The 23,238-nt window shown below is 34.1% G+C and overlaps 1 protein-coding gene across 4 annotated transcripts in view; it reads right to left on the reverse strand.

Moving 5' to 3' along the window:
- tup (LIM1_Isl and LIM2_Isl domain-containing protein tup) overlaps nt 1-23,238 on the reverse strand; it is a 387,091-nt gene that overhangs the window by 179,981 nt on the left and 183,872 nt on the right. For all 4 annotated transcript variants that reach the window (XR_012755607.1, XR_012755608.1, XM_075359380.1 and 1 more), the window contains exon 3: nt 5,774-6,051. Coding sequence is in view for 2 of the 4 variants with exons in the window: in XM_075359380.1 (XP_075215495.1) it covers nt 5,774-6,051 (278 nt within the window). In the remaining 2 variants the exon portion in view is untranslated. The remainder of the gene's footprint in view (nt 1-5,773; nt 6,052-23,238) is intronic.

Consider the following 23,238-nt stretch of genomic DNA (forward strand, 5'->3'; position numbering starts at 1 on the left):
TATATCATTATTTTAACCGGCTATAAAATAATTGTATTCTATACACAGAATGTATCACGAATTTATTCCAAGACTCTCGTAACCTATTCTTCTCGTGAAAAGAATGGAAAAATTCCCATTAATATATGTAGTAAAATAGTTAATTTGCGAGTAACGGTTAGTGAATAATTTCGTTCGGATTTCAGCTACCTCGATGAAATGAGGTCGTACTGATATTTTAGGATGTTAATTAAGGGCTGGAATTACTGATTTCTTATGATTTTTGACCTGAAAAATCGAATAAAATAGGTTGTAGAACCGTATCTCAGTAGTCTAAGAAATTTGGGGTGAAAACCAATAGATCGGGGTAAAAAAGTATGTTTTTTTAGGTTTGATATACAATAACTTTTTAAACGGGTAGTAAACACATAAAACTTTTAAACACTTGTATGAACTTAATTCTGAACAAAACGACATTAGATAAGTTGAATAAAACAAAGAAAAGTTTAAAAAAATTGAATTTTATTTACAAACAGTACACTAGACCTAATGCTATTTACGTAACGGTTTATAATAAATTTCAAAAATGGGCTTACTATTTTCAACACGTTTCTTGAATCGCTTCTGTACTGTTTATTTTGTTCTTTTTAGTTCTGCAGGGCTGTCCTTAAGCTGCTCAGCAGCATTTATAATGCGAATTTTATAAAGGTAGCTGAAATCCGAGAGAAATCTTTCGCTAGCCAACTCGCAAACGAAGTATTTTAAAACGTACGTTTATATGAATTTTTACGAGTAAAATAGGTTATGAAAATCCTACGAGAACACAAATTTGTGAGTGATTTTCCACTGAACCATAAGAAAAATTGAAAAAATTTTATTACATCTTTACAATGATGATTATTTTTGGTGTAAAATGTATAAAACACCACTTGTGAATCGTTTTCTTTTTACCCACGACGGAACCGAAACGGTATATGCGTTTAGGGTAAGAGGTTGTGTGTGTATATCTGTTACCATTTTCCTCAAAAATTACCGGACCGATTTTGATGCGGTTTTTTACATTTCATTGGTATCACTTCAGAGCGGTTTCTTAGATTAGTTTTACGGTTATAAGCCGTCACGGAGCTCTGCAGTAGATATGTTTCTTCAAAACGGCTTCGTGGGTTTTTAAAATTTTTAATGTTGTTACTTGTTACCGGTGTAAAGAGAGCAAAAAATACAGTTTTCCAGGAAATTTGGAAAAATAAAATTTGAACGACTATAAATAAATGAACCGTAGCGATAAAAATGCTATATTGTGACACTTTCGTTAACCCTTATTTATTATCACTCTGCCGAATACTCGATTCAAACGATTTTTAAAACGCAATTATCATTTAAGCAAAGGAAGCGCATTCCGGATTGTAACAGAAATCTTCCGATAAATTTGGTATACTTATATTTAAATTGATTACCGCGTTACGAATTCGACTAGAACAATTTAAAATCAAAATAAATGATAGATGTAGATTGGAAAATATTTTATTATTTAAGGGTAACGCGGCAATTCTCTTATTCAACTAAACACGGTTTCAACTAAATATTAACCTGTTGAAAGTAGTAAAATATAAATTAAGTAAATAATAAAGTACAAAAGTACAAGTTAATAATAAAAAATTTACGGATACATAATATACCGCGTCTAATATACGAGTATAAACTCAGTATCTGAAGAAAAATTACATTTTTCATTACACTGAAATTTATCCAAGAGAATACTAACCGAGGTAAAGGAATTTTAAACTTATATTATAATTTTTGTTTTCATTTAATTATTATGAGTCCGTTTCTAATATAATCCATTTTAAGAACTTTGAAACAAATATCGTAGAATCATACATTAAAAAAAAAAAAAATCACTCGTTATTAATAAAATAATATTAATTATAATACTTTTTTCTAAAATTTATTCTAAAATCATAATAAAAGTATTTATTTTTATGAAATAAAACTAGCAGAGCCGGCAATGCTTCGCTATTGCTAAATTTGAGTGTGTGTGTATATATATATATATATATATATACACAGATTAAATAAACACAATTGAAATTTTGATAAAATATTAAGAAAATGAACATTACTTCACAAAATTTAATCTTTCCCTATTCCTCGTTCCCCTTTCCCTTCCCCCCTTTATTTTTCCCATCCCCTTTCCCCTTTTCCCATTTTCATTTATACCATATTTCCTTTCCCTTTCCTCTTTCTGCTACCACAATTCCCCTTCTGCCTTTTCCTTTCCCTTTTTATCTTTCCCTTATTTGCCTTTCCCCCTTTTCACTTTTTTTTTATACTTTGCTATTTCCATTTCCTTTTCCTCGTTTTCCCCTTTTTTCTTTTTTTACTTTTCCCCTTCTTCTCTTATATTTTTTCGTTTTTTCCCTTTCTCCCTTTTTTCCCGCGCGTAAATCGGTCCAGGAGATTTTTAGTCTGTAACAGACACGCATATCGGAAACATTTAAATGGAATCGTAAATTATTTAGTATAGCGTGCGTTGATTTTACGTCCAACAGATAGCGCTGTTTTTTTTTTTTAAAACATGTTTTTACCTGTCACAGGTGTGACATCTTAAAACACGTGCGTATTCGAATACAACGTTTTGTCAAAATTTCAAAGCAATCGGTGAAGAACTTTCGAAGATTTAAGATTTTGAACAAACGAACATTTACATTTTTATTTACATAGATGAACGGAGAAAATTAAATTTGATGAATTTTAAAATGAAATCTTTGAATTCTAAATATTAAAATTTATTGTAAATTAGCTGTTAGCTTTTGATAATTGTATTAAATTATATATATCAACTGCAGTTTAAAAACAAATTTAAAAAAAAATAAAAATTACCGTTAAGATGCCCGAGTAGTCATGTTATTTAAAGAAAATTAGTTCTTCGCAGTTTTCAAATTACTTCGTCAGATTGTGATATGAAAACAATTTTATCATTAATGTTATTTTAACATTTCAAAAACATAATAGTTATGAAACCGCAAAACGCAGTTTTTTTGTTTTTTTTTTTAATAAATATTGTAACTATCTTGATATATAAAAGGTAAGGTTTTACATAATTTTGAATTTAATTATAATTTTATATTTCATATACTATTCCATTACAGTTGTTATTAATTAATTATTTATTTTTAACTATGTTTGTACACTTATTTAGAAGTTTATACGTTGTGTAAGATAAAAAAAATTTAAGAACTATGGTGATCATTATATGGCCTGATAACACTACAGTGCGTTACAAATAAAAATACCAAACAGTATTATACAAACCAAACAGTAAAATACCAAACTAGTATTTAATTACAAATATTGATAAAACCTCCAGAAAAATTACAACGAAAATGTAGATATCAAAATTTTATAAAAATTCTGTTAATATTCAATCTATATTTTTATAAAACTAAAAACAGATAAATTAATTAATATTAGGGAACTCAATTTAATTAATTATTCATTTAAGTCCATATTTAATTTACTTCGATCTTTAGTATTAATTAAAAAAATTCCCCAAAAAAAGTAAATTTAAATAATAAAAAATGATATTTTACTATTTAGGTTAGTTGATTTTTATAATATAGTTTCTGATTTGAAACAGGTTGATTGCCGCAACATTTCAGTTTCCGTACCCTGGTCCGCGGTACTTTTTTCGCACAAAACACATTGTTATGCGTTATTTGCCTTTTATAACTTATCCTAAAACATTTGCGACTCTGTTTATAGACATGTAAGTAAAAAATTTGAGCACCGTATGTGATATTCGCGGAAGAATTTAGTGACTATCGTATATGATGCTTAAAATCCGGTGCAGAGTATCGGTACCATACATACGGTACTTATGACCTCAGTTAAGGCTTTTTTCCTTCGATACTATTCATTAGTTATTATTAAATCTTTTTGTAAGATTAATAAAAAGTGTTTTAATCAGATCCGAATTTTCGACAGAAATTGCAAATATCTCGAAAACGGTCGGTCCTAGCGCTCTGAACATTTTTTCGATCTCCCTAGATAGCATCGCATCCGCTCCCATTGGTACCCGTCGGATGATAATATTTTAAGTGCCCCCAGGGCACTTAAAAATTGGGGAAACATGTTCGATTGGGTGCCATCGTAATATATCGGCAACCACTCGTCCGATTTTCACGATTTAAACGGCTTATATATCAGCCGGTTGAGCGTTAACTTTTTAACGCATCGGGTACACTCTTGATCGATCGGAGCTTGGTTATCCGGAAATTAAATCGTTTAACCTTATGTTTTCATTGCACTCGCTCACCGTAAAACGTACCGATTCGATCTTTCGCTAAATAAGCTGAAACTTATGCTCTAGCGCAGCTGTAAAGTATAAACTTATGAAGACTAAAAAGTACAAAATAAAAAATATATAAAAAAACTTCTAAAAACCGCTCTTATATTAAATGCACTACAAAGTAGAAAATAGAAAATACGTATAAAATTTCAAATCATCGCTATTAAATTACACGCACTAAAAGGTAAAAAATAATTTTAGGACGGTATCTCAGAATGGATTTGACAACAAGTTTTGATGGTGATGTAAGATTATGTGAAAGTCATAGCTTCAAATTAATAATTTAATGTTTTTGCCAATTTTTTTATCCCCACTCTTTAGGCCAAAAAAAAACATACAATTTTTAATTTGAAGCTGTAATTTTCACATAATCTTATATATCACCATCAAAGCTTGTTTTTTTAAATCCATTCTGAGATATTCTCCTAAAATTATTTTTTTACCTTTTATTACGTTTAATTTAATAGCGGTGTTTTAAAAATCTTTTTACAATTTTTTTATTTATTTTGATTGTTTTCTTCATAAAATAATGAACTATAACTAAAAAGTAGGCACCGGAATGTACCGATCTCTAGCGGAAAATTCCGATACGTTAGAATCAATTTCTAGAGTTAAATTTCTAACGTAACTTTTGTTATATAAATTTTCATCATTCAAAAAAAAAATATTTTTCACAAGAGGTAATCAATTTTGGACACCTAATAATCTCTTTCCGAGACACCGCCAGCCCAGAGGACCTAGTAATTTAGTAAAATATAAGATTAACAGAAGTTTAATAAAGATTTAAAGGTTACAAAACAACGTTTTAATTATAAAAGACATTTTAAGAAAAAACATATTTCCTTCAGAATTAATGCAAACATATATTACAAAAAATAGCAATTTATTGCGTTATAAATAAATAAATATTACCAACTTATATAACGTGCAACCTGAAACGATAAAACAAAAAAATAATTTTTTTTTTCTTATCAAAAATGTTTTTTTAATAAAATCGTTATAAAATAATTTTACGAGAAAACGATTGATAATTGAACAGATTATTTAATATAAGTGGTGCTTAAAAAATTATATTCACTTGAAAAGCCGCTTTTATTTTAATTATTGCTTTTTAATTTCTTTATCGATTACTCAAAAATTCGATAAAATTAAAAATAATTGATATGATTTCACAAAAAATAATTAAGTATAAACTATTTAAATAAACCGTTGAGGAATTTCTTTACACTTAAAACGATTCTGTACTTTTATAATTAATATTTAATATAGAAATGATAAATTTTCGCGATATTTCAAAAGAAATTAAGCGACGTAATTGAAGTGTTGATAAGTAAAAGGAGCTGTTTATTATTTTTTTAATTTTTAATAATATAAGAGTACGAATATTCAAGGTAGCCTCCGTACAAATAATATAATAGCTTACGTAAAATTAAAAAAAAAAATTACCGGAATTAGATCCTTCGTTATGATGAAGACTGTTATTATTACTTATGTTGGTGTTATTATTATTATTCTCCCCGTTCGTTGCTTTTTCCAAAACTTCATGATCTTCTTTACAGAACAGACCGTCTTCCCTTAGCGCGAATTCATCCCCCGGTATTAATTGGCGTTCACAAGCACTACATCTGAAACATTCTATGTGATATATTTTCGTTTTCGCTCTCATTACGAAATCGTTTTTGCTGAAGCTCAGACTGCACTTATCACATTTGGTCCCAAATAATCTGTAAATAAAAAAAGAAACAAAATTATAACTTTTATTTTGTTTTAAATTTTACATTTATAAAGATATGAAATTGCATATTAAGAAACCAAACAACATATGTCAACACAATACTTAAAATATGACCGAAAGTAGTCGTAGGCATATACGCGATCCAACTAAAAACAATAAAAGAAACTATCTTTTGTTTTATATTAAAAATCAAACCGATTTCGTTTACAACAAACTCAAACGATATTGTTTTGCATCGAAGTGTCTTAATAAAATGCCAAGGTTATTACTTAACCCACCGGGTTGGTCTAGTGGTGAACGCGTGTTCCCAAATCACCTGATTTGGAAGTCGAAAGTTCCAGCGTTCAAGTCCTAGTAAAATCAGTTATTTTTATTCGGATTTGAATACTAGAACGTGGATACCGGTGTTCTTTGGTGGGTTGGGTTTCAATTAACCACACATCTCAGGAATGGTCGAACTGAGACTGTACAAGAACTTCACTTCACTTATAAATATCATCCTCATTCATCGTTTGAAGTACCGTTTAAAAGATTTATGTAAAATACAATTAAATTTCTTTATTATAACATTTTTTTTTTTTTTTTTACTTTTTCGATATATCTGTTAAACAATACTAATTAAAACAGCCCTGAGATCTCTCCATTTTACTATTTCAATACATGCATAAAAATATGTACCAAAATAATTTTCATTATTTTGTGTGAATTTTGATTTATTTTTTATATGTATCATCTTAATAATATTTCAAGTGCATTTATTTTTTTCTTAATTAATTAATACGGGCTTTAATCACAACTCTCGTATTTTAAAATTCATCGTGTTCTTTTATGATTCTACCCTGATCATGTTCACGTCGATCCATGATATCCGTGGACGAGTAGATGTTTCTAAACGTTCCTGTCATGATCTACACGCTGTATTCGGAATGAAGGTTTACTATTTATCGCGCAAAAGATATTAACTTAAAAAAAAAACGATTAATTTTAAATATTAAATTAATAATAAGTACTCATTCAAATTTTGGAGGATTAAATCTTTATTAGTATAAAATGTGGACATTAAGCAACGAAGAAAAAAATAATGAAATTGTCGGACCCATCACTCGGAAATATTCAACAAAGAAAGTGACAATAATTAATGAGTCGTTATTTTACAGTTAAAAATGATAAACCTAATGATATACTTTAAAAACGTATACATAAAATGAGCTTTTTGAAAATATAACTGAATCTTTATACATCATTATGTTGACACAGTTTCCTATATATGATTACATTCCAAAATCTTACAAAATTACTTTAAGAACTAAGTTTAGGATAACAAATAGAAAACAAACAAAGAAAGATTAGATTACATACAACGCCCCAAAAAGTGTACGGTTTAGAAAGAATGTCTATTTAAGGCGACACCGTTGATTCGAACTTTTGGAAACGGCAGATCGGTTAAATACTGTAAATGTTAAACACACTGCGATAAAAAAGTAAACAGGAAGAAAATAAACCGAAAAGGAATCGATCGGAAGGATATTTACTACACTAAGCTACATACAAGTTGGCGGATGAATTGCCGTGTTATCGTATCGGTACAAGTGCAACGATAAGATTTTTTTTTTCTGAAGGTGTAAAACCGACGAAATTCACTCGCGGATATTAAAACTGTACGGTAAAAATTGTATTAACCGTGCAAAGTTTTATAAATAGATCGAAGAATTTAAATAGGGTGGAACAAACGTCGTCGATTTTCATCGAGGAATTCTCGACTGACGGTTTGGAAAACCGCATTAATGATCTTATTCGCAAAGATAGACGTATAAAAAGCGATAGAGTGAAATTTGTAGTGCGCGTATCGGTAATGTCCATTCTATTATCCACGATAAGCTTTCTTTCTTTTTCCTGTTTCGCCTCCGGTAACTACCGTTTTAGATAATACTTCAGAGGATGAATGAGGATGATATGTATGAGTGTCAATGAAGTGTAGTCTTGCACATTCTCAGTTCGACCATGCCTGAGATGTGTGGTTAATTGAAACCCAACCGCCAAAGAACACCGGTATCCACGATCTAGTATTCAAGTCCGTGTAAAAATAGCTGGCTTTACTAGGACTTGAACGCTGGAACTCTCGACTACCAAATCAGCTGATTTGGGAAGACGCGTTCACCACTAGACCAACCCGGTGGGTTTATCCACGATAAGCTTCTTCTTCTTCTTTTTCCTGTTTAGCCTCCGGTAACTACCGTTTAGATAATACTTCAGAGGATGAATGAGGAGATGAAATGTATGAGTGTAAATGAAGTGTAAGTCTTGTACATTCTCAGGTCGACCAATCCTGAGATGTGTGGTTAATTGAAACCCAACCACCAAAGAACACCGGTATCCACGATCTAGCATTCAAATCCATGTAAAAATAGCTGGCTTTACTAGGACTTGAACGCTGGAACTCTCGGCTTCCAAATCAGCTGATTTGAGAAGACGCGTTCACCACTAGACCAACCCGGTGGGTTTATCCACGATAAACTGAATTTCGATAACTTAACTCGCGATATAAATCGGATTCATCCACCCTTTTGAGACCGTATCCTAAAGTCACAGTACAGAATGGAAACATCCAAGTTCGCGTTTTGAAAATAAATCAAAACCTACGCGTGCCGGTAAACTGATGCTAACGGTGTTTTGGTACTATAAAGCACCAATTTATAGCGATTATTTTGAAGAATAACATACAGTCAATAGCGAGAACTATTGTTTTAGAAAATAAGTAAATCCTGCAACAAGAAGGAAAGATTGCTATCCTCTATCAAAATACGAAATTCTTCTGCATGATAACGCGCTCATCTTTTCTTTTTTCCTGTTTAGCCTCCGGTAATTACCGTTCAGAAAACAATTCAGAGGATGAATAAGGGTGATATGTATGAGTGTAAATGAAGTGTAGTCTTGTACAGTCTCAGTTCGACAGTTCCTGAGATGTGTGGTTAATTGAAACCCGACCAAAGAACATCGGTATCCGCCATCTAGTATTCAAATCCGTGTAAAAATAACTGACTAGGACTTAAACGCTGGAACTCTCGACTTTCAAATCAGCTGATCTGGGAAGACGCGTTCACCACTAGACTAACCCGGTGGGTTAGCGCCCTTATCTATATCGCTCAAAGTGGACGGAAAACTAATTGAAAGTCGAGCGGGATGTCTTTATCTATCTTAAAGTTCTGTAACTATCGCTTTTTTTTGTTCAGTCCTCTTTAAGAACTTTTGCTTGGCATCATATTCGGCAACAGTGAACGGAACAAGAACGGCACAGAGACTGAGGTGAACGATTAATTTTTTACTGCTGGAATAAGAACGGACAGAAAAAGATGCGATAAGTGACTAAATGTAGCCGGAGATTATGTCGATAAACTATTTTTATTGTCGTGTCGAATAATCAATAAACTTCTTACAGTCAATATTTCATTAATCTGTTGAAAGAGTTGCAATTACTATTTAAAAAATTATGTTAATTTATGAAAAAAAAGTTTAAAATATGTGTTTTTAAAAATTGTATAGATACAATTTGACTCCAATTAATCGTTTATAAACAGACAAAATTAAAAATTAAAAACATAATAACGAAATTCACACGTACTTGTTTGTGTATGTACGTATTTATTACATTAATGTAGTATTTATCCAAACTTTGTTAAACGTGTCTACTAAATATTAATGGCAAATTTCTGGATTCAGAATTGTAATTCTGAGGACATCCCAACCCCATAAAGGAAAGAAATCCACGTTGTGACGTTACCGGTTGCCACACCACCTCCTCCGTTCCGAGCCTTGAGGGGCTTTACCGATGGTCGTCTTAACTGATTACATCTCATAGTCATCAGCCGGTCTTCGGCCGGGATGCCACGGAAATAAATGCCTAGTCAGACATTTGCATCAATAAAATACAAATTAAAATTTTGCCTTCACGTAGGCCTCAAACGGACATCTTCACATCCAACCTACCATGATTCCCTCAATCTAACTAACCGCGCCTACTCTAAATTTAACAACACCGTTCGTGACTGTGAATGCCTCAGAACGCGAACGAGGTGTAAAGTAAATCAGTGCTATACTCATACCGATCAATATTATATTTTTTACAACATAGAAATTCAGACCTTCACCCAAATAAGTCGACCGAATAAGGTCACCTATCAATGGGAACGTAACCTCATTCCGGTCCACGCAGGAGCCGGGTATAAACCCCGTACTCCCACCCTGTCCCATCGTGGAGTCTCGCGCGGCATTACCAAGTCACAATCATTCGGCGGAACGAAGCCACACCCCCGGTCGCACGGGCTATCATACCCCGGCAGCGCGGCTAACCCCGCCAGCGGGAGCCCCAAATCGAATCACAAACAATACCGATATATCCGTGGCACGATGCCAATGCATCTACCTCCTCCAACCGATCCAATGCCTGGGCCGAAACACTAGCCACCTGGTATCCTACCACGATCAAATACTTCGATTAAACTCCCTCTGCAGATCTACACACCGCAGGGACCCTAAGAAAATCAGCCGCTATAGACCACTCCTCGCGGATCATCCGGTTAATACGGATATCCAGAAAGGAATGTATTCTCTCAAGTTCCCTAAAAGTTCCTGAACGTTCGACCTCATATCGGGCACAGACATGGAGGTCGTGGTCCACCGTATCTTCAGTCCGGGTATTAATTCGAATCCACCAAACGAAACCTAGCCCGACTCGCCCGAAAGGCACCGTGCTCGTAGAGAAACTATGTGATATACCGATTGGGGGAAACCCATCCGATCCCACCTAAATCAGACACTATAGAAAATATACCAAGCGTATAGCGACCTGTGAGGGATTCGTTCCGGCTGACCTGCTAAGACGCAAGGCCCCGGTCTTCAATCTCCTGCTTTTGTTCTGACGTCAATAGGCTATTTACCTTGGAAATGTAGCGTTCCTTACGCATATTAGCCAAGATATTTATTGGTTTGACTCCGGCTGTAACACTGACTGCGGTCATTCTAAGGACATCCCAACCCCAGTTCCCGTATACGGGAACACACCCGTATAGTGACGTTCCGGTCGCCACATCAACCCCCCCCTTTCCTTGCCGTGATGGGTTTTAACGCGATTCATTCTGAGGACAACGCGTACTAACGAAATGTCAGTTGAATACAAATTATTTTCATTATTTGAAATCAACTTTTATGCAAATCTCTTTTTTTATTAAGCTGCCATATGTCGACTTCATTTTAAATCGATTTAATACAATTTTAAATAGATTTCTTATTTATTTACAGTACATCATTTTCAATAAAAAGTAAATTTCAATTATAATTAATTTCTTATAGTTTATAAAAACCTTTAAAAAATATATATATTTTTTAAATATACTTATAAATTGAAAACGATGATGATGAATTCTAACTGAATTTTAAACAGACAGAGCACACCATACCGCAGATGGTTGTTTCATTTATTCCCCTTCTATACGGTTTTCTTATTAATAATTCAAAAGATTTAAGGGAGAAATACTTGCGATCTACCCTTCTTATAAATATAGAGTTCTACGTGATATGTACTACGATCGGTGAGGAAGAAAACAGGGGTTGTGAAATCTAACTTAAATATTTTTTATTAGTAAAGGAAAAAAAAGAGTTTTTTCCTTTTTCTTAGCTTATGTGTGTGTGCGCACGCGCGCGCGCGTGTGTATGTGTTTATATGAGCGGGAGGGGGTGGAATTATTTTGTGATGTTCGTTTAGGTCCATCCTTGTTGTCTGGAACCCGAAACGAGCACACAACCACCCCCGATGGCAGGTCATCCAAATATTGACTAGTACTGGGAGGTAGGAGCAAGCAAAGAAGAAGAAGAAGAGAGAGTACGAGCAAGAGAAAGAAAATAGAGAGCGAGATGGATAGAGCGAGGGAAATTGCAGGGTAACTGGAGCTCGTTCAAACAAGCTGCGGCCCATCATACTGACAGGAGGATACGGAAATAATGCTTCCGCTTGAAATACAAACACTGTACAGAGACCACACACACACATACACACAAACAGACACAACGAATTAAAACAGATTCACAAGTATATATATATATATATATGCACAAACTCACACACAAATAAACATATATTTAAACAATGTTTGTTGATATATTACAATATTAAGAAAAAATAGAAAATCAATCATCAGACATAAACCATTAAAAAGCAAGAATATCATCTTTGTTTAAAATACATCGTTTTATACTTCAGATCTTATTTTAAATATATTATTACTAGATGAAAACGGTTGATTTTATAAACAACTTTACTAAAAGAGAGAATATAATTTAAATAACCGCAATAAATATGTTAATTTAATTGTAGTCATTAGCAGAGTTTATAAACAGAACGGTACAAAATGGTAAAAAGTGGTCTAAAAGGCAGTCCTCCAGCAATTATACTGTTGTAGCTATGCAACCACATCCTAGAGTAGATATCTCTTTTTGAGGAGCCCACTTAGTTCCGACAGTGCTAATTCCAATGATTTTCAGCTAGAAGGGATTCGGGGGACCATTCTGAAGTTTTAACAAGATATTAGTAACAAATAAATAATTTATTAATAACCTATCTATTAATAATAAATAGGTATTAGGTACTGCTAACATTGCATTCACTTATGTAAGAAAAAAAGAGATAACACTTTGAAGTTTTAGGTACCACTAAAGTAGAGTAAATTTTGCGGGACATATGATTCGAATGCATTCAATTAGATTGAACATAAAACATTTAGGTAAATTTCAGAAATATATAACTCCGCCCTGATATGTAAATTTTCTACTTTCCAGCCGTAATTAAATATAATTTTTATTAAATTTTACATTAGTTAAATATATATATATATATATATATATATATATATATATATATATATAAAGAATTGAGTTGTTTGAAATCATATTTCAACAAATTAAATTCTCTTAAGTTATAAAATCTTTTCGTAAAGTAATTTTACCACAACTTTTTTAACCACAAGAATTTAACCGGCGAGTTTTTACTTTTAATTGTTTTAATTCGTTAGCAAACAAAAAAATAATTATATGCAGTTTTATTTTATATTATAATGTGAATAATTAATTTATATTATCATAAAAGATATCAGTTATTAGTAAGAAAAGCAGATGATTACCGTACATAAATTTTTGTATAGTTGTATTAAAATCCGCTTCAACTGCCAGCTAATCTTTTTTTTTTCTGTTTAGCCTCCGGAACCACCGCATGGTATTACTTAAGAGGACCAATGAGGCTGTTATGAATGAATATAAATAAAGTGCACTCTTGCACGGTCTCACACCGTTCCTGAGACGTCTTTTGTTTCTTTCTTTTTCCTGTTTAGCCTCCGGTAACTACCGTTTAGATAATTCTTCAGAGGATGAATGAGGATGATATGTATGAGTGTAAATGAAGTGTAGTCTTGTACATTCTCAGTTCGACCGTTCCTGAGATGTGTGGTTAATTGAAACCCAACCACCAAAGAACACCGGTATCCATGAACTAGTATTCAAATCCGTGTAAAAATAACTGGCTTTACTAGGACTTGAACGCTGGAACTCTCGACTTCCAAATCAGCTGATTTGGGAAGACGCGTTAACCACTAGACCAACCCGGTGGGTTTTCCTGAGACGTCTGGTTAATTGAAACCCAACCGCCAAAAAACACAGGTACCTACAGTATACAAGGTGTGTGAGAAAAGTAATGAGACTGACTTTTTACTTACAAAAGTTTTTATTATTTTAAACAACAATATTATCCCGTTCAAAGTCATTCCCTTGGGCAACTATACACCAGCGAAGTCGTTGTTCCCACTCTTGGTAGCAGCGGTAGAAGGCTTCAACTGGTAGGGCTTTTAACTGGTCGGTCACAGTCTTTTTAATGTTCTCTAGAGTTCCAAAATGACGTCCTTTTAAGACGTGTTTCAAATTCGGGAAAATGAAAAAGGCACAAGGCCTCAAATCAGGTGAATAGGTGGGATTGAAAAACCGTAGGGATGCGTTTGGAGGTCAAAAATTCCCTGATGGAAACGGCTGTTTACACGGGGCATTGTCATGGTGAAGCATCCACTTGTCTGCAATGTCTGGTATCACGCGAATCACTCTTTTCGTGAGCCTTTCAAGGACCCTTTGTAAAACACTTGGTTGACAGTTTGTCCTGGAAAAACAAATCCATTATGCGCAATACCCCTACTGTCACAAAAGCAAATCGGCACGATTTTGAGCTTTGATTTGCTCATTCGCCATTTTTTTCGGTCGAGGAGATGACGGAGTGTGCCATTCTTCGTTTTGCCGCTTTGTTTCAGGATCGTACTCAAACATCCAGGATCATCACCAGTGATCAGACGTTTGAAGAATTCTTGGTCGTTGTCACTCCTCTCAAGAAGATCAACGCACACGATTGTCCTTCTGTCCCGTTGTGAGGTTTTTCGGTACCAATTTCGCACAAACTTTTCGCATGTCCAAATCGTTGTCAAAATTTGATGTAAGGTGAAAGCGTTTAAATTTAACCGTTCACTCATCAACCTTATTGTTAAACGACGGTCTGATCTCACAGAAACCCTCACACGCTCGACGTTTTCGTCGGATTTTGAAGTTGAAGGTCTCCCTGAGCGAGGTTGATCTTCAACGTGTTCTCGGCCTTCCAAAAATGATTTGTACCGGCGGAAAACTTGTGCCCTTGATAAGTAATGTTCTCCATAGGTGTGTTTGAACTTTTAAAGGTCACACTCGCGGATTCCGCAAGTTTAACAAAAAACTTGATCGTAAAACGTCGCTCTAAATTCCGATGCTCCATTTTCGTAACACAACAAAAATACAACTTCACTGATGGCGCTGTCAAAAATAAGGTGTTGGCGAACGTAGTTGAAATTTGTACTGAGCATGTGGAAGGGATGAACAAACCGGTCTAGCACAGACCGGTAGACACAGCGTTGCCAGATCGCTCACAGTGTTACCAATCTCATTACTTTTTTCACACGTAGTATTCAAATCCGTATAAAAGTAACCGTTACTAGGATTTGAACCTTAGAACTCTCGACTTCAAATCGGCTGATTTGCGATGACGAGTTAAACACTAGGCCGCTCGATTGGCTAGTCACCTGATCTACTCATATCGAATCGACAATCAAAATCAATTCGGATCGATTCAGTTCTCTTCCTCAAGATTTTCCCCTTCTTTTATATAAACAGATGTATTGTTATAAGTAGTGTGCCTCACGAAGAGGATACGCTTTTGTTTTTGAAATCACTCTCCCATTCCCCCAACTGATTCTATTGAAACATACAGAAATTTTAACTAAGGTTCTAAAAATATTCTGTGAAAATTTCAACCCCTTCTATGATTTATAAAAATAAAATGGCGACTTTCAAACAAAAAATCAATCTCGGATAAGCAAATTTTTTTATTCATTACAAAATAGCTAGTAAAAACGATTAAAAACATATACATATATAACATTGTATATATATGTATGTATATATATATATATATATATATATATATATATATACATACAATTTATATATATACAATTTACAATTTATATATATATATATATATATATATATATATAAATTGAATATTGAAATAATATTGAATATAATATTGAAATGTATGAAATTAACAATGGAATATCGCACTGTCACCCGACTTACGTTCGTAAAATTTCACCAGTGTATGACGTAAATGAGTTCAATTAAGATTGCAGCATGTAATATATTACAATAATTTATCAGTTAGTTTTATTTTTAGCGGGTAGCAGCTTCACTTCGATTTTTAGAAACGAATAGAAAAACCAACTCAAAAACTTCGTAAAAGTTAACATTTCTTTTAAATTTAACGCGTGAAAAATTATTATTAAGTTATATACGGCTTAGTAATTATTTTAACTTGTTGTTTACGGTTTACAGTGTTGCCAGTTTTATTAAATTTTAATGCAAATGGATGCAATAACTACGAGTCGTTAAAAAAAAAATCGGGATCGGCACTAGTCAATCATTTCTACTTGAAAATCTTGGGAAATAATACGATTTTGGATCGCTGGATGTCGCACTTTCAGACATAGCACGGTACCCTTTTTAACTATAGAATATAAATTTGTTGTATAATACCAAAGACTTAATAGTTAAACCTGAACATAAAGGGCTTACCGAGTTAATTTAGTGCACCGCGTATATTACGAAGTTGATAATATAAATTGTTATTTTACAATAAATTAGTTAACCCGGTTAATAAAGATATAATCCGCGTATAAGAATATAAAAAAACTATTCTTCAACGGAATTTTTACACTATTTTGGGCATATCAAATTAAATTATCTTTCTGAATTCTTCTTTCAAATTATACGGGGGAGCAATTTTATCATTACGTAATTTATACAGTCATTAACTTTCTGTTATAGATTACTGAATAAATTTAATAATTTTTTTCTTCGTATTGCGATGTACCGTCCGAAAACGACGGTGTTAATAAATAAATAATAAATTAATAAATAACGAAAAAAAAGAAAATTCCAAACCTAAATTTTACATACACGGGAAGGCTTTTATATCGATACTCTGCCGACAGAAGCGTCTTTGCTAGAGGCTAGAGCAACTGTTTGTTCTTTTGGCCATGTCTATCTTGTTTTTTAGACTAGTTTATCTAGCCTGAATATCAGTAATGTTTAGCGTCTGTCTGCATGTCCCTGGGTCTTAGCAGGATTGCAACTACAGTCGGCCATAGGTAATTTGTAAATATTACTCAGTCAAATCTCTGACGAACGACGAATGTATACCGGCAGCCATGTAGCCGCTTTTATTAATATCTAATTTACAGATGTACCGGGCAGATTCCGTTCTGTCACAGGGCCTTCTGTGGATAAAATTTATACTACACCGAGACGTAAACGTGTGGCTTCATTCAGAAAGGTTGCCGATATGGTTTTTAATGTCGTTAACGTTCATAATGAATTTCTCTACGTAAATTCAGCCGTAATAACGATTGCTCTGGACGAAAAAAATCTAAAGCGAAACAAAAGGTGGAGTATGCAAGGAGAATATGTTATTATTTTTAAAAAATTAGTCGACGGTACCCTGGTGGCAAAATACGTTCGACGCATTGTTGGGACTATAGAGTGGAGTATATTGCCGTAGAGTTTATATTCATTTTTCCTCACTCTTCGCTTTATAATTAATTAGTACTAGTTAGAACTAATTAACGATTATTTTACGAATACGTTATGATTTTATAATATTACAAACGTATTAAACCGTACACATGAACACAGTTGCTGATCAACCACACCGCTGTAACAGACACAATTGCCGACTAACTGACGATGACCCTGACTCTAGTTTGTACACACACTCCATGAGATCAGAAAAATATCGGAGCCGCCAAATTTATTCCTAGCCTCAAGCCATAAATGACGTCACAAATTATATAGATTGTCTCATATAACGCTGAAAAGGGGTAGGGCCCGTGCAATTCTCAGTCGGGTGCACAAGACTATCTACCAACGGGTATCCTGGGAGTACAGGACCGTCTCAAGCGATTCCGCCGGAGTAGTGGCCGGTTTGGCATCCGTGGACTTTCCCGTTCAGAGTAAGGAGAAGGAGATGATCAGAAGTGCAGGTAAGATGGATACGGAGGCATCGCTTGTCTGCAGCTGGCAGAAGAGATGGGATCGATCGACGAAGGGCAGGTGGACTCACAGACTGACCCCGGACTTTCAGGGACGGCCTGCAAATACGGGAAACAAGGAACGAGCTAACCCGGTTTCTTACAGGTCACGGGTGTTTCAAGGAATACCCGTGCGCGAGGATGCTTAGACCTTCTGCGGAGCGCGATTATTGCACGAAAGAGGATACTGCTGAACACTCGGTCTTCGTGTGCAGTCAACATACAGGGTCGCATGCCTGAGAGAATTCGTGGAGCTTAACCCGAAGAATATCATTGCGACTATACCGCAGAGCAAGCGATCGTGGCGCGCGGTGTCCACGATTTTAGTTAAGATTATCCAGACAAAGATGGCGAACCCACCGGGATGATCTAGTGGTGAACGCGTCTTCCCAAATCAGCTGATATGGAAGTCGAGAGTTCCAGCGTTCAAGTCCTAGTAAAGCCAGCTATTTTTACACGGACTTGAATACTAGTTCGTGGATACCGATGTTCTTTGGTGGTTGGGTTTCAATTAACCACACATCTCAGGTACGGTCGAACTGAGAACTTGTACAAGACTACACTTCATTCACACTCATACATATCATCCTCTGAAGTATTATCTAAACGGTAGTTACCGGAGGCTAAACAGGAAAAATAAAAGAAAAAAGACAAAGATGGCGGAAGAAGTGCAGGAGTGAGAAATTCCTCCTGCATCTCCTTTGGGGTTGTTTTCATATCAAAACAAGTCTGGCGCTAAGGTAGAGATAAAAGATCGTCTTACATAAAACGATCTCGTAGTATTGGTTGTTGGTTGCTGGACTATCCAGCGGTAGCCGCCACTGCTCGGTCCATTAATAAATCATGAAGCCTAGTCGTGAGAAAACAATAAGACGAAGCAGACAAAGAATAGTTGATAAGAAGGGAGAATTTTGACTTTGTTTATTAATTAAATTTGAAGAAAAGCGCATGAATTTTAAAGGGTCAGAGTTCCTATTTGTTGATGGCAGACTTCTATCCGCGTTTATTCCCTTATTTTACGCTGTATATCGTCGAATTGAGTTCTGATGTTCCTTTCTTATTTCCCCTTTGTCGTACTGAATTGCTCGACGACATATTTAAAGACTATTTTACCGTTTCTGTAATTTCGTGCGATTCCAGATAATCTTTCGTAAAGGATATTAAATATTTGGTAACATCGTTTTTCCACTCGTATTTTGACATAGCGCATAATTATGAACGATTTTATTTAAAATAAAATAAAACGATCAAAAAAGCGGATCGCAACGCTCACAAATATTCTCCGTAGTTTGAAATTTAGCCGTAGCGGTGAGTGAAACTCGATTAAATGTGTCCCCAGAAACGATGGAGTTTTAGCTACAATGAAGACATTTCGATTTAATTACAGCGACACAAACCTAGGCGCCTTACAAACAGCGACAGTCGAGTATAAACTTGGTCTAGACGTAAACGTTTCGCCGTCTAGACGTAGTTATAAAATAAAAATTCTATATTATACTAAATTGTTATTATGTATCCTTAAGAATTCACTCTTACGAGTGAAGTTTTAATTATAATCTTCTAATAATAAAAAATATGTAAGTTTTTACCGTTTATGTTAGTAAATATTAAAAAGTTTGTATAGAGAAAAACGATAACTCATGTTTTTGTACTTTATGTTTAATGCGCTATGGAATCAAGTGAAGCTAAGTCAGAGGGGCGTTAAGTAACGAATGCGCATACTCTGATCGGCGCTCTTACAAATTCAGATCGCCTGTATTAAAGAATAATATTCATTAACGTTATTGATATAAATTAAAAATGTCCATTTTGTTTAATTTAATAAACATTACACTTTTTAGGTATAGTCTAAGTAAAATAAAATGTATGAAAATATTTCGATACGTAAAAAAAAAAATAAGCTCGTCCAATTTTGTTTTTATTCTATTTGAAAAATGTTTTTAAATTCAAATCAATTCAAATGACCGAATGGATATTTTACAAAAGTTTCAATTTACCGGCACCATAAGTAAATTTGAATACATAAAAACTGACATACAGAGAGGGGTTTCCACTGAAATCCAGAGAGGGGTTTCCACTGAAATCCTTCAAAAAACTATAGAGGAGGCCGGGACTAGTCGATACACTTTTACGTTTTTAATTTTTCATATTTTTAAATATTTTTCTACTAAATTAAACTTATGACTAGATGTAAACCTAAACCGTTATACACATAAATATATAATTAATACATAAATAATTATTTGCTAGACTATTAATAAACTACCGAACACAAAAAAAAATGTGTATGATGTGTACAGTTTATCAATGTACTCCGGCCTGGAGCAAACACAGAGGGCGCATGTTGATGCATCATTAAATTAATTGGTACAAGGAAATTGAAATAAATTTTCACATATTTCAGAAAATATGTGAAAATTTAATTAACATTTTTTAATATTTATAATGTTGAAATTAACTATAGGCAAAAACGTGCTGCAAATTACAAATAATTACAAACTTTTTTTTTTTGTCTTCAGTCATTTGACTGGTTTGATGCAGCTCTCCAAGATTCCCTATCTAGTGCTAGTCGTTTCATTTCAGTATACCCTCTACATCCTACATCCCCAACAATTTGTTTTACATACTCCAAACGTGGCCTGCCTACACAATTTTTCCCTTCTACCTGTCCTTCCAATATTAAAGCGACTATTCCAGGATGCCTTAGTATGTGGCCTATAAGTCTGTCTCTTCTTTTTACTATATTTTTCCAAATGCTTCTTTCTTCATCTATTTGCCGCAATATCTCTTCATTTGTCACTTTATCCACCCGTCTGATTTTTAACATTCTCCTATAGCACCACATTTCAAAAGCTTCTAATCTTTTCTTCTCAGATACTCCGATCGTCCAAGTTTCACTTCCATATAAAGCGACACTCCAAACATACACTTTCAAAAATCTTTTCCCGAGATTTAAATTAATTTTTGATGTAAACAAATTACATTTCTTACTGAAGGCTCGTTTAGCTTGTGCTATTCGGCATTTTATATCGCTCCTGCTTCGTCCATCTTTAGTAATTTTACTTCCCAAATAACAAAATTCTTCTACCTCCATAATCTTTTCTCCTCCTATTTTCACATTCAGCGGTCCATCTTTGTTATTTCTAATACATTTCATTACTTTTGTTTTGTTTTTGTTTATTTTCACGCGATAGTTCTTGCGTAGGACTTCATCTATGCCGTTCATTGTTTCTTCTAAATCCTTTTTACTCTCGGCTAGGATTACTATATCATCAGCAAATCGTAGCATCTTTATCTTTTCACCTTGTACTGTTACTCCGAATCTAAATTGTTCTTTAACATCAGTAACTGCTAGTTCCATGTAAAGATTAAAAAGTAACGGAGATAGGGAACATCCTTGTCGGACTCCCTTTCTTATTAGGGCTTCTTTCTTATGTTCTTCAATTGTTATTGTTGCTGTTTGGTTCCTGTACATGTTAGCAATTGTTCTTCTATCTCTATATTTGAACCCTAATTTTTTTAAAATGCTGAACATTTTATTCCAATCTACGTTATCGAAAGCCTTTTCTAGGTCTATAAACGCCAAGTATGTCGGTTTGTTTTTCTTTAATCTTCCTTCTACTATTAATCTGAGGCCTAACATTGCTAACTACAATTGCTAATTACAAACAGCAGTTATAAAGTGAAAAACTAATGCGATGAAAATGATTCAATTAATACAGAATTAATCTTACTCGATAATAATTAAAAATTTGAAAGAATAAAGTGTGATAATTAAAACTCCTAATTTATTCATTTTCTGACATTTTATTATCTGAATTGACTCAGACAGAATGAGTCCACTTCTTCCACTTTATACACTGCACCCATTCGCATCCAGGTTTTCATTTATTAAATGGAAGTAAACAAATTATACGCAAGCATCTCAGAAGAGCTGTCTTAGCCGGTTTTGTTTTCCTTGTTTTCTTCGTCTCCATTTTATCTGATCGGCCTAAGGTTAATTTACGCCTTGATCTCTCTTCCTTTCGGTGACGTTTTCATTTTCTTCCCTTTTCCTGAGCGCGAATTTCTTCCTTTACAGGAGTGTCTGTGAGGATGCTTGATTTCGTCTTCCTTTTGCCCCGGTTTTTTTGTGTTCTTGGAGCCACTTTAGGATAAGGACGTATTCCTTCCGGTTTTACAGTAGGTCTAACTGCAGGCGTTTCGTTCAAGCTGGACCGATATTTTCAGGCGTCTCGTTCCTTGTCGACGTGGAAGTCCCTTCTTCAAATTGACAATACATCGTTTCCACAATTATCCTTTATGTCGTTATAACAGCTGAGCAAAGAAATTCTTCGTTGCTAAATATACTTTCATTTAATAGCTAAATCCCTGTGGAACTGAAGCCTGCGATTAGAATCGACGGAGTGCCTGCCTTTGGAAGAGAAACCTTTACGAAGCCAAGTAGATCGTATATCGTCATCGGTTTTCCTGAGTTCATTGTCATTCAGTTGTCAGCAACTGCACGCGTTTATTAAATGGCCCGTAATCACTTTTGTCTTACGGGTGAAGTCGGTTTGCAGAGCGAGACGAGAAAGATAACAGTATTACACCGTTCTCTTTATAAAAGTCAGTGACAGAAATTGACAAATAAGGTACGTGATTGTGTAACAGAAGATAAGACGCCTATGTATACGAATCTAATACAGTATACGTAAATGTATAATAAACATAAATAAGTACATAAAAAAATGAGTCCAAAGAACATCGCCGTCTGACACGGAGGAATTATGTCAGGGAGAAAGCTTGACATTAAGTTCAGAAAGAGGTACCGGTCGCAACTATCATTATTTAACAAGCGATTGCTGTTCTGAAACCGATCTGGACCTACGGAATCAAACTGTAGGGTACGACAAGCGATAGTAATATTGAAGTCGTACAGCGACTCCAGAATAAACTATGACAACTATAACAGAAGCGCCGAGGTTTGCAAAAAGTATTTAAATACACGGTTATTTGGGATTCCCGACCGTTCTTGTGCCGGTTCGGTACAAGACACAAAATGAGACTGTAGAATCACGTGAACTGGCTCGTAGTTAACCTCCTGGATAACAGTGAGGACGTTAGACGCCTAAAGTGACTGAATATTTTAGATCTGCAAGTTCTCCGAGATGTGAGATGCTACCCCATCGACAAAATTGTTCATTTCGTTTCGTAACTTGTGTTTTTTTTTGTTTTTAGGTTTGTTTCATTGTTTCTTTAATTATTTATTTTTTGTGCGACTGATAAGATTATTTTTTGGTGTTTTCTTTCTTTTTTATGTTCTGAACTTAAACAATGATTTAAATTAAAATCCGCAGACAAAATAATAATTGTATTCAAATTACAATATTTTAAAAGCAGAGCACAACGGGTTAAAGAAAAAAAGACTCTGTAATGTATTATTAAATATTAATTTATTTAATTTCATATGCATTTTTTCAGATGTTCATAAATGTACT

This window comes from Lycorma delicatula, chromosome 3 (genome assembly GCF_047948215.1).
Source record: "Lycorma delicatula isolate Av1 chromosome 3, ASM4794821v1, whole genome shotgun sequence".
NCBI lineage: Eukaryota > Metazoa > Arthropoda > Insecta > Hemiptera > Fulgoridae > Lycorma > Lycorma delicatula.